General features: G+C 38.3%; 1 protein-coding gene across 1 annotated transcript; it reads left to right on the top strand.

Moving 5' to 3' along the window:
- Nucleotides 1-1,046: 1,046 nt before the first annotated feature.
- LOC121862435 (ubiquitin-conjugating enzyme E2 C-like) lies at nucleotides 1,047-12,359 on the top strand. The gene is made up of 4 exons (XM_042360735.1): nucleotides 1,047-1,420; nucleotides 6,142-6,256; nucleotides 9,840-10,044; nucleotides 10,576-12,359. Exons 1-4 carry the CDS (start codon nucleotides 1,317-1,319, stop codon nucleotides 10,689-10,691), a joined length of 540 nt encoding a protein of 179 aa, XP_042216669.1. The 5' UTR covers nucleotides 1,047-1,316; the 3' UTR covers nucleotides 10,692-12,359.
- The last annotated feature ends 1,539 nt before the right edge of the window (nucleotides 12,360-13,898 follow it).

Here is a 13,898-nt window from a genome sequence, read left to right as displayed (position 1 = left end):
TGCGGACCTCCCAGGTACTCCTAATGTCCTCCTGCACCTGCTTCGTGGACCCAGCTGCTGTCAGCCCTCATCCGCTTCTGCTGGCGCAGCCCCTGCTCCTGACCCAGGCCCACACCCCAGCAGGCATCTCGACGACTCTGTGCCTACCGTGAGGGCACAAAATTCATCGCCTCCACCCTTATTCTCCTCTCTCCTGATATTGTGTCTCTAGACAGTTGTCCCCAGCGACCGGCTCATCCACGCCATCGCCGTTGTCTCACAGAGGCACGCACGCCCCGTTCTGCCTCACATGTGCTGGCCTACCCAGACAACAAGTCTCACAGCCTGGAGGGAGAGTATTGTCGTGAATTCTCCCCTACAACGCTGTTTGTCGCTGCCTAGCCGACCCCACAATTCCCCAGTGTATGCCGTGGTCTAGGTCAACCAGCGCCCACACACCCGCAGGCGGGGTCAACTGCTAGCCACGCCTACCCCCGCTATTTAAGACCTGACCTCGTGGTGATCTGCTCTCCTTCCTACCTACATCAACAGCCAGCAACACTCCTCCCGCCTGCCTGGCCTGCTCCTCCTCCTGCCTGCCTGGCGGTCCTCTCCTGCCGGCGAGCATGGCGACCCAAGCTGTCCTTCTCTGAGCGTCCTCACCAACCAGCTCTCTCTACATCACGCTTGTAACCATGCTGCCTTCCCAGCACCAAGCTGCATTGTACATCCAATACAACATGTATATAGAGAGCACATTGTGAGTTTCTTTCTCCATCCCATCCTGAGTGTGAACACAAAATCTCATACCCCATAACTTGATGGAGATAAACGAGCAATATATTTTTGTCAAGAAATCTGACCATTCTATTACTTAATGGCATCAATATTAGATAGTATACTGATACGCGGTGAAAAGATAAGTAATCTCAGGTGGAATTGTAAGTATTTATTTTAATTTTCCAGGATTTTATAACATGAATATTTTATAGTTCAGCGAAACATGTGACAAATATTTCACCTGTAAATATCTACATTTTATATGATTAAATTAAATATTCTTAAGTAGTATAATAGACAGATCTCATTACTGTAAATAATATATCAGTCACTTCTCTATGGGTTGAGGTTTGGGGTTCGGTGAGTTGGGGTTCGGGTTCACCTGAGCCGAGACGTTATGGGCCAGGCGGGCGCTGATTGGCTGGCACGGGTTCACCTGAGCCGAGACGTTAGGGCCAGGCGGGCGCTGATTGGCTGACAACTTCCCAATGGTAATATTTGAATTTACTTGGGAAGGAAAACATCTAGTCAGACGAGCTGTAAATTTATGAAAAAAAATGGCCCAAAACGTCCCACCAGGAACAGTTGCTGCCTCAGATTCCAACAAAAATAACAATGAGAGGGCTATAGCAGGCAGAGACTCACACTCCGTCAGTAAAAGGTGAGGAAACTAATATTTAAAGGGCCTCTGTAGTCAGCCAGGGTTGGGGGCATTTAACAGCTGTGATAAATACCTGTTAATGACCCTATTATAACACTGTTCTTTTCTCACAATGAACGCTTGTTACGCCAGATATTATAAGGTTTATGGTTAATAGGCACCCACTCATAATTGTTCTTTAAGGTGTTCAAGGCAGAATATTCGAGATAAGTGCCATCAGTCAGGTGTTTCAGTCAGGTGTTTCCTCTGCCTCCTGAATGAGTTGTGAGGAAGTTTAATTAACCAAATACTTTACCAGAATATGAAGATCAAATGAAATTAGATTATTTTGAATTTTTTTCCAATCACATTTACCCATATGCTGGAAACTTTTTTTGGGCTGGACAAGATTGTGCATAAACTTTGGTTGAGTCATTTTTTTTTTTTTTTTTCATTTGGATGGTTTATTGTTGGTACAGGAGGAAACCAGAGCACCTGAAGTAAACCTGTGATGTTTGGTAGGTCTCACTGGGCTCTGATTGAACCCAGGACACTATAGTGGGAGATAAGGTTGGTTAGGTTAAGTTTCAGTGGTTCACTTTGCCTGGGTTTAAGTAATTCATACAAAGGAGTGTTAGTTACAAGACAAGCGAGGTCATCCTAAAACTATATCTTGGGCTTGTGAGACCTCACTTGGATTACGCAGTTCAGTTCTGGTCACCGTATTACAGAATGGATATAGAATCCTTAGAAAGAATCCAGAGGAGAATGACAAGACTAATCCCGGGCATTAGGAACCTTGAGTATAGAGACAGGTTAAAGCATCTTAATTTGCACTCCCTCGAGAGATGTAGAATGAGAGGCGATATGATCGAGGTGTATAAATGGAAGTCAGGGCTAAACAAAGGTACTCAAACTATCAAACCAGGAGCGAACTCGTAACAATGGTTTTAAATTAGACAAATTTAGATTTAGGCGCGAAATAGGTAAACACTGGTATGGAAATAGAGTAGTGGATGAATGGAACAAGTTACCAAATATCATCATTAACTCGAATACGCTGGATAGCTTCAAACATAAGTTGGATGGTTATATGAGCAATAGGGGCTGGGTGTAAATGGGACTGCCCAGTATGGGCCAATAGGCCCTCTGCAGTTTCCTCCATTCTTATGTACTTAATGCCTAATACTTCAACTACCATGATAGAAACAGACCACGATGCTATTCTTCATAATTGACAAATAGTTTTGGTGAACTTAGCTACAGTAATTAGAAATGCTTTAATGTTATTTTATTTTTGTCCTCTGCCAATGATCGGCTCGTTAGTTGCTTGGGCGATCGGTCACGTCTTTGTTACACACTGTTGTCAAGTACTGGTCATGCACCGGCTCCTGAATGTACCTGAACCTTCTCCAGTGTTGGTCAAGTCTGGTCTTGAATGAGCTCTTGATGGAGCTTCCAATAACCCACCTCCTGACTCCTTTGGGCTTCTTGTTTATCATAATTATCTTCCCTTAAATATAGTGGTAGTCACACTCCTAACTGTCTCTGAGGGGTTGCCCCACCCACTTTATGCTGAGTGATACTTTTACTTATCTGTGTATTGCTGCTTCTCTATAAAGTGACTTAGTTGTTATTATTATTATAGATGAACAACTGATGCCTAGTAGTTATATTTTCCTTTCCAATCAAAATACAGTACAGCAGGCATGGGCAACTTGCGGCCCAAACCATGTCTTTGTGCGGCCCGCAAATTGAGAAATTCTATTTAATGTGGCCCTGTGTTGAGGTAAATGTAGCCAGTTTATGGTGAGTAAAGCAATATTTATTATAAGAATAATTTTAACACAAAACATTTTAACTTGTGTGTGTTTACGGGCCAAGTTCGGTGGGGTCTGCTTGATGGATTAACTGCTATGTGGCAGTAGGTCACTTGGGAATTAACTAAGGTTAGGCAAGTCCAAGTGGGGTCACAGGGGTCAAAGGTAAAGGTCACTTCCTTGTTGACAGACTGTCTCTCTCCATAGTACCTCATCCTTCATGCCTGGCTGTCTGTTCTATCTATTTATTCTTGTCTGATTAGGTCTCCATGGGCATATATATATTGTAAATTAATAGATGTACAGTCAGCCAAAGATGCACCGACCCCACCCTGGGTCTCGTGCTCACCATTTTACCTGGCAGTACTTGGTAAAGGAAGGTTGTATGTAAAGGTGGTTGTTTTGGGCTGTATCACTGTCAGGATAAATATTAAACAAACCATAGGTAACATTTTTATAATAATAAACTATTCATTTTTATTTAAGGCCATGAAAAGTTTCCAAATGTTCGTATGTTTGTTTACATAATGAATAAAATTTGATGTGAGAATCTTGTGGCAGCGGTGGTTGTAGTTGAGTTGCCAATTCATTAATATAATTTTCTTCATTATTTAAGCAAATATACTAAAAATTTGGAAACATCTCATGACCTTAAAAATTAATGAATAGTTTATTTAATAATTATCCTGACAGTGATACAGCCGAGAACAATCCACCAATCATAATCACCTTTACATACAGCCTTCCTTTACCAAGTATTGCCAGGTAAAATGGCGAGCACGAGACCCAGGGTGGGGTCGGTGCATCTTTGGCTGACTGTACCTATAGGTTTTCATTGTAGTTCCTCATGCATCAAGATTAACATTGACATTATCCTGGTGGGTGTGTCTCATAAGTAAGATAAATGCTGTAACTGTTGGAAAAATCAACATATTCACAGATTATTTAATTTATCTTCTGTTAAATTCCAAGAAAAATTAATAAAAAAAAATATGATGGATTTGTTTCATAAATAGGAAAAGACTGTGATTGCAAACTGAAAATATTGCAAGGTGGATATAATGATAAACTGTTTCACTGTCCTAGCTAATGCAATATTAATATTACTTTTCCAGGGGCAGTTACAGGGGGGGTCCTGGGGGTCTGGACCTCCCTTTTCATCAGAAAATTTCAATACTTTTTCTTTAATGCAGTACTCAGGCGTTTTTGTATAGTAATGTTACGACCCTCCTCCTTTCACCACTTACCCAGCTTCCACCACTGGTTACCAGCGGCTAGGGTCGTATGTACAGAGCAGTAGTTATCTCACAAGAGTCGTCGAACTACCACTGGCTGTCCCACCAGTCTCTGGTAATTCCCCGACGATCGGTATCAGTGTACAGACAAACAACAGGCAGGTAGGTTTCCACCAGGTCACAGAAACACACTTGTTCACTGTAGTCTTCTTTAATAAACAGTAATTCTTCACAACACTGTAACAGGGTAATGGCTTCACAGCTTGACTCCACACTTCGAATATATAGTTATCACACTAACAGTGTACAATTCCTTAGTCTTCTCACTTTATATTAATCACAACAATTCCACAATACTTGCACAACAATTGTCTTCAGTTGTTCTGCTAGGCCTAGCCTTTACACTAGGAACTGATGCGAGCAACTCGCTCCTAGGCAGCCCGCTCCCGCTTATATATGGGTCGTCAGACACCTAGACCATTCTAGCAATGTCCAGATGCGGGAGGTCGGCTCAAGACCCACCTGGAGAATTCTAGAATGATCTAGGCTTACAATAAGAAGTAAATCAGAACAAATGATGCAATACATTCTAGAATTTTTTTACATAATTAATACATCAATATATACAAGAAAATTTCAATAAACTAGCCAAAATATCTGCTGCTTGGGACAGAAAATAATCAAAACACCTAGTTTACAAAATTATAATGCCAAATTATGCCTCAGCATAACAGTAAAAAGTAATTATTATTGACCTCAGAATATCTCTTAATATCAAGTGCACATGGCTTCAAAATGGCCTCAAAATACCCATGATATATTGGTCAGATTTAAAAAATTGGGGCTTGCACCCCTCCCCTCCCCCAAAACCCCCCAGCTGGGTAGGCTTGCTGTACTTGCCATGTTCACCCACCCTCAACTTTTTGGAACCCCCGCCCCCCCCTTGAGATTCCTGGATCCGCCCGTGTTTTGGGTTAGGTAGGATATAAATTTCACTGGGTTGTCCCGCAGAAAAATACCTAAATCGTATCGCGGCCCATGACTAAGGAAAGGTTGTTCATGCCTGCAATACAGTATAGAAAACTTATCATATTCCCTAAGTGGCATGTATAGTTCTATCATGATGTTATTTTTCCCAGTCTCTTGTAAGGTAATTTAATCAAAGGAGATATAAACTGTACAAGTCCTATCTGCACCTTTTCTATTGTGCCCACATCTTTTTCTTAGGTAAAAGGGAATATTATAATTCTCCAGCATTTTCCAGAGGAGAGCTTCTATAACGTGCTTTATTTGTCCTATTTTTTTCAGTGTACTAAATACTCCCAAGTTACTGTTACCTTACAGTATTATCTTCTTTTTTTTTTAATAGTTGTCAAGGACTGATGTACTACTATCAGCAGTAATGAAAAAATCCAAAAGTGGGGTATCAGTAATAAAACTGATGAGAGTCTTGAGGAAAGAGTTACAGCACTAGGTTTGACAACATAAGAAACAGTTGATAAGTTAGAGGTGTGCAACTTTTAGTCTGGTTTAGTTTTTAGCATAAATGATGGAATGCTTTTATGTTGATACTGTTACCCTGTAGTATATGCCATAGATGTGAGCTAAAGCAAACCTATTTGTAACACATAAAGAGATTAGTTACCAAATATAACATACAAACAAATCTGTGTTTGTTGCACTTCAGACTTCAGCATGAATTGATGACTCTGATGATATCCATGGACAAAGGAATTTCTGCATTCCCAGATGGAGACAACTTGTTTAAGTGGGTTGGAACACTCACAGGTCCAGCATCTACAGTAAGTCTTTTCCATAAATTTTTTATGGTTAAATTGTTTACAGTAATGTACTCATGATAGTATAATGGATTTACACTACTATCCACTAACACAAACAAAATGATGACACAGGCAGACACACACATACCTACACATACAATTGTTTAGTAATGAAGTACAGTTGTTCATGATAATCGTGTCATGTACTCGTCACTTGAGTGCCTTTTATTCTGCAGTATTTAACACTTCTGCCATAAACTTACTTAGGAGTAACACTGATTTTTGTGGCATAAACTAGTTTAGTTTTTATATTTAAAATATTACTGTATGAACAACTTCATTATCTTGGTGTTCTTTGTGGTTATCTTGACTGTGTGGTTTACCTTTAATGTTGAATAGTTGAAATATATATCCACTTAGACAGTGAACATTATACACTTGTACACCCTCCAGAATGTTTTCCTTTTTTACATGCAACGCTTTTTATCTTCATTAATTATTTCTCACTGTTGATATTACTCCGTGCACCTTAACACGTCTTTTACATTAATGCGGCCATGTCTCGATTTACACGGTAGTTGTTTTCTTGAGAATGGCCATGTAAATTGAAAACGTGTAAATCAAACTTAAATCTCCCATAAGAAATAAAGGAAATGGCAGGAGTTAGGGGAAACGCTCCCTAAAAACTGTAATTTATCTATTTAATGCAATATGTTTTATTTGCAATAATATAATAACAATAAATACAATAATAATACAATAACAGAAGCCAAATTTATAATACAGTAGTAAGAAAATAGATTTTAAATGAAAATTTGTGCTAACACTTGGGTTGATGATGGCCGAGATGGTGTGAGGGAACTGGTGGAAGTTGTGTGTGGGCAGATTCCATGGCAGAACAGTGTTGAAAACAACCTTGATTTTAATGGCTTACTTTTGATATAGTTAACTATTTTGATCGTCTCCTCTAATACTTTCTGGAGCTCAGGTACTACTGATGTTGAAATGAGGGCCTCTCTGTGCAGGAAACAGTGTGTGAAAACAATGCCAGGGTTCTTTTGTTTGGCCAGTGCAATGAATCCTTTTAGGCTTCCCGACATAGAGGGGGCACCATCTGTGCAGATGCTTATGTGTGATTTCCACGACAAATCGTAAGAACTGAAATAGCTGACGACAACCTCAAAAATGTCTTGGCCTCTTGTTGTTTCTGGAAGTCGTTTGCAAAATAAAAATTGTTCAGTTATTTCTTCATTACAAACAAACCTGATGAATGTTAAGAGTTGTGCTCCTCCAGTGATGTCCATTGACTCGTCCATCTTGATGGCAAAACATTTGTCTTCTTTAATGCTAGCTATCACCTGTGACTCAACGTCTTGAGACATAGAAGATATAAGACGACTAATGGTGTTATCTGACATGGGGATGTTCAAAATCTCTCTTATATTTTTCACCAAACATAATACTGTATTTACAATTTTACAGCGTGCTGACTCTGCAATTGTATGTGATGTCATCTTTTTTGTAACGATTTCTGCAACAGCAAAACTTGATTCTTGAGCTTTGTCAGAAATAATTGTGATTTTTGGTGAATTGTTGAGACAGGTGTGTTTGATCAGCTATAAGCCTTTTAAAATATTCAATTGGTTTCTCGCATAAATGTGAGTGCTTTGTGTGAAGGTGTCTTTTCAACTTACAGTACTTGGAACCATAGCTTGGTTTGCCATCTTCTCGCTGCAACACCACACTTAGGACGTGGTTCTTCTTCTCCGGATGAAATGAATCCGAAGGACAAGCAGTCTTTATACTGGCGCTCAACTATCTACTTAAAAATGTACTTTTGAATGCTAAAAATGTCTGCCGGTATTTACTTAACAATTACCAAAAAGAAATGACTATGAATATTTGTTAACAAAATAACTGTTGGGTCGAAATAAACACTGCATCACAGAGACGAGCGTATTGAGCCTCTTAGATCCCTGGGCACGTTAGGCAGACTGCCCGCTCACACAGATTCCCTAGCTGGGGCCTCACTCGCACATTACCGCATCTTACAGCTGGCAGTGGAGATCGGCGGATCTACACTGCGGAATTAAGGAAATAATTTAAAACTGCCATTTGGGCTTTTAATGAACAACACATTTGTTTATTTATTGCATCATTGGAAAAAAGGAGTTTAATGCACTCCATAAAAGTACCAGTAATGTCAAAACGTATCCAAATGCTATTTTTTAAAAGCTATCCAAATGCTATTTAAACTCCCGCAGCACATTAGTTGAAAATCGATGCTCTAGTGTCTAGCTGCATGAGAACAGCTCCTAGCCCTTGTCCAGAGGCGTCGGTGCACAGGGTGAAAGGTTGAGTATAATCGGGGAATGCCAATACTGGTGCACTGGTCAATGCTTCCTTTAATGCATTAAAGCTGTTTTCCTGTTCATTGTTCCAAACAAATGTTGCATCTTTTTTCTTTCTTTTTTTAATTTTGTCAGCGGGACGGCTAACTTAGCATACCCGTGAATGGATGAACGGTAGTACCCGGAAAGTCCGAGGAAGCTACGCACTTTGTCAACATCTGTAGGACAGGGAAATCGGTCAACTGCTTTAAGCTTGCAGTCCATAGTGTGGATACCGTTTCCATCAACTATGTGTCCAAGGAATTGAACTTTAGATTTGAGAAATTCACATTTAGAGAGCTTAATTTTCAAACCTGCTTTATGAAGTTTTTTAAACGGAGTGAGGAGAGTTACAACAGCAGATGACGCACTAACTAGTGGTCACTCACTCCCAGGCTCCCACGTTGCCAGGCGTACGATTGAAATACAATATGTATAGTATAGGAGGAATACATATGTAGTCTAATAGTGATGGGCCCAGTGATAAACAAATTATATAAACCTTACATTTACCTTTGATAACATAATAAGAAACACCATCATTACTAGAGTCAGTGAAATAATATTCCCCAAAACAACAATTGATAACTCTCGGGGACCTGTGTTCCACGCACTGATGCCTCCGTCTCTTGAAATTTTGTAAACGTGTCATCAGAGGAAAAAATTTTTCCTACGGTACTTTTTATTTTTTATTTATTATTTTTTTTTTATTATTATTATTGTTTAAATTTTTCTTGTCAAATAATTTTGTCCGGCTGAAGCGGTCCAGTAAGCCTGAGTTAGAATCATGCAGAGGTAAGTTGTATTGGTACCAGTAATTTATGCATTATTTTGCCTCTCTTTTTTTAACCTCGTCTTCGATGCTTCGGAATTTTTGCTAATCCGGAACTGGTCTGGTCCCAAGCTTCCTCGATTAGCGAGGTCCAACCTGAATGGTATCACCTATCAGCAACATCACCACTCAGTCACACTGCTGCCTAAATATTCATGCCCCTTATTTCTAATATGACCTTCAATCTCCTTCTTGGTCTTCCATGCTCTTTCCTATCATCCACATTCAATTTTCTCATGTTCTTCAAATTTTTCAATAGGTTGTTATTAACTTCAACCCTCCTAATATAGTTAAATAAAAAGAAAACTTTGTATGGGAAGGACTATTTGTTGATCAATGCAAAACATGTGAGTGAATGTACTGTAGTTTTCCCCCATTGCAGGTATATGAGGGACTATCATACAGATTGTCATTAGAATTCCCAAGTAGCTACCCATATGCTGCCCCGACAGTCAAGTTCATAACTTCCTGTTTCCACCCTAATGTTGATCTACATGGAAACATCTGCTTAGATATTTTAAAAGAAAAGTGGTCTGCATCTTATGATGTTCGGGCCATTCTCCTCTCAATCCAGTCTTTGCTGGGAGGTAAGATATTAACGGATTTATTTTAGCTATCTAAATGCTAAGTAATTATGTTAATCCTGATTAAAACATTTTGGATTCGTTTGCAAAAGCAGAGTTGGACATAAGAGAACATGTACTGTATAGGTGTAAAAGGTTGACATCATTGAATACCACAAAAGGTAGATTTTTTATGACCTTTAAATTGCAGACTGGGTATTTTTTGTACGAATATGGCTTAATGTAGGTGAATCTGAGTAAGATTGAGGAATTTTATTTCACTTTCATTGTAGAAGGCTAATTGATTTGTAGAAACTGAATTACCTGTATTTGAAGTTCAGTAAAGACTTTGGGAAAAGGGGGTATGGGAAAAATAAAGGAAAGAAGTGCACAAGTAGATTTTATAGATGAAATGAGGGGAACTAAGTCTTCCTGTAAATATGGGTGGCATGAAGAGGTACAAATTGGTCAAAGCAAAATAATGTATATTTATGTGAAGGAATAACTTTGTGCTTTTTATAATGTGACCACAATATTTTTTATGCACTTCTACAGAACCAAACAATGACAGTCCTCTTAATGGACATGCAGCTGAACTATGGGCTAACCAGGTAGCATACAAGAAACATCTATTAGAGCATTACAAGAAGGCAAATGGAGAATCCAAGTAATAATCCAACTTTGTTTGTACAGTACTGTATGTATACAGTATTTGTGAGCTTGGAAATGCACTCAAGTTTCATTGCAGTTGTATGGTTGTGCTTGGATATGTGAAGTGTGTTTTATGACTATTAGAACAAAGCTTATTGGTCAGTAATCCTTCAGTTAATTTGACGGTTTATTCTAATAAAAGTGTGATTTTAAGTTTTGGTCAACAGACCAGTAAATCATTTTAATAACATAATAAGATTAAATATGATAATACTGTATATTCTTCCACTATATAGCAGTGTAACTGTAGCAGAGTAGATCATAATATATCTAAAACATACAGTAGCTACTGCAGGAGGAGCACTTGATATTTTACCGTTTTTATTAAATTGACTAAGGTTTACTGTACAGTGTATATTTATTAATCAAAGAGTTACTGTTTTATTTGCTTATTAGCATGTTTGGAAAACTTTTGAGATTGTTTGTATGTTGTAGATATCAAATCACCTGTGCCATCCTCAGGTCTGAGGGTGGCTTATGAATTGGCAGTAATCATCTTGTTTACAAATTGCAATAAACCTTCTCCTCTTTCATAACCCAGGTGGTCCTACGTCTGTTGCTTCTTTACTCTTCCCTGCATTCGTATGAAAATCGACCATTGTAAATCTAACTAACCTTCACTAAATTTCAGTTACTTTTTACCTTCTTTAAATTTTCATAAAACGTCTACCTTATTCTCACCATTATTTGTTAATGCATAAACCTGAATTATTGCTAAGTCCATGGGTGTAATATAAAACTTGATGATTAGAACTTTTTGACACTGCCTGAAATCCCTCTACACGACTTAATTACTTCTGCTCTACAAAAATTTCAGCACCTCCAGCTTTTCACCACCTGAATATATGAAGGGGTATTCTTCTCCACTAAGAGTATTTGGGCCTTTTCATCTCGCTTCACCTAGAATGCCACACTGCAATATTTACATCTTCGTGCAAACATTTGCTTATGTCACATTCATATACACTACATTCTAGGTTCCTATTTTAAGTATATATTTATCTTGTTTACCTAATGGCCACCCACTAGAGGTGGCCATGCTGAGGAAAGGACAGCAAGTGGCCTTTGTAGTTCGTGATAATTTTTCATGGGCTATTTTGATGCCCAATATTGTTTGTGGTTTCACAGACAAACGTTAGATTTGGTTAAGTTAGGTCAGGTTTTGTTAGGTTTGGAGTGATTTGTTTTTTGTATGCTTTTGCCATACAATCAAAATACTGTATATAAGAAAAATGTGATTTCGTCTAAAAAGTCGTGGGTGGTCCTAAAACGAATGACCCAAAACTTCACAGTTCCAGCCTTATACTTTTGTATTACAACAGTATCCTTCTCATCTTATATATTCTAATGATACTCTGATATTAATAAGCAATTCTGAAGAGTGGAACGTTGTCAATACTAAATAGATTCAATAAAAAACACACCCATATGAACTAATGAACAGTCAACATTGACAGAAGTAGGTGTACTGTACTGTACTGTACGACTCGTCTTTCTGTCTTATTGAAATCGAAGAAAGGTTTCGTTTCTTAGGGAGTTGCTATAGCAATTAATAGCTGCACAATACCAGGGCCTCATTGTAGCTGCTATAAAGAAATGCACAAAAATAAAATCGTGATTTTTTCGAATATTTCGTCTAACTCCCATTATTCCTTGTCTGCTAATTATTTAGTTTACTCCCCAGCTGTTTGGCAGCACCACTTTGGGAGGTAAATGCATTTGCCCATTGGAGTGGGCTATCCTTCTACAGTATTAAAATCCCTGATATCTTTTTGAAGGTTTTCCGCAGAATCCCGAGCAACTGTTTGTCCACTGTAAGACATTCCCCAGGTATGTAGTTTTCCTTGCAATGTGAGATGAATTTATCCCAAGGGGCCCTGAAAGCACCAAACTTGTCGGTCTTCACTTCACGCGTTGCAGGGTTGTCGAACCTAAGACAGCGTAGATGGAATGTAAACATCCTTTCATTAGACATTAACCCCATCACTACAGGGATGCCCTTTTTAACAATTTATTTGACTAATGCCAGACAATTTTATTATTTTATTTGGCACAGACAGGACCCCATACACATGGGGTTAAAGAGACTGATCCACTTGTCTGTACAATCCTACAGGTATCTTAATGTGAGAGGCCATGGTTCAAACCCTTTTTATTTAACAAAATATAGATCTTTCTGAAAATTTTCTTCATGCGACCATTAAGGATACTATACTATACTACTTTTTATGCCATCCTTTTCAAAAAACATTCACTGAGAAATTAATACACATTTTATTTTGATGTAGCAAAGATTTGTTGAACTTCCCCAGGGTGTGCAAAGGTATAAGATAAGACAAAAATGGAGTACAGTACAGTACTGCACACACACACACACATAACATTTGATCAAAATAGTTTTTTCTTATGAATTATGATGCATCTGGTCTACCCATTTAATTGGGATGGGAATATGGTCATGTTGAAAGCTAGAATAATAAGAAAAATTTTTAGGGCTTACTGTATTTTTTATTATGTTTATGGAAAACTATTGAATACTACTTGAGAGATTCCACTATAAAAGTTCTCATGTGTGTACTTTATTAGAGAGTTAGTATAGAACAAATATGGTAGTGTGTCAAGGTTGTATAATGTCTTTATGGGTGAGAAAAATGCATAAAATTAGAATTTGTGAATGTTATTGAATATTTCTAGTTACAAATGAAGATGGTGTGGTTATCAACCCTTAAATAGTGATCTTTTTAGGTAATTTAACAAGTTCCAGCTATGTGCGGTCTGTGTGGCTGCACAGGGCTTCAATCACTTAGGGGTCCCTTCTTGAATATATATATAAATATTTTTTTTATGGTAGGATTCATATTTTAATTCTGATGTGTTGTGTGGCATGTGCATCTAAAAAAAGCAGGCACGTGTGCTTCAGCAATCTTGTGCCAGTAAGTCTGAGCTTTGGTGGTTTCTGTATATAAAAACCTGACAACTGACACTGATTTACATTTCTGTTATATATTTATATGTATGTTTGTATAACTATATACAGGTAGTCCCCGACTTACGACCGCCTCAATCGTACCAAAATGTGGTCAAATTATGTATCGAGTTCCAAAGTCATTACACAGACAAAATTTTCATCTGTAATTCACTTTAAAATGGCTGGCAAGCTTAAAAGT

This window comes from Homarus americanus, unplaced genomic scaffold (genome assembly GCF_018991925.1).
Source record: "Homarus americanus isolate GMGI-L3 unplaced genomic scaffold, GMGI_Hamer_2.0 scaffold31037, whole genome shotgun sequence".
Classification (NCBI taxonomy): domain Eukaryota; kingdom Metazoa; phylum Arthropoda; class Malacostraca; order Decapoda; family Nephropidae; genus Homarus; species Homarus americanus.
This window is presented reverse-complemented; position numbering and strand designations above follow the sequence as displayed.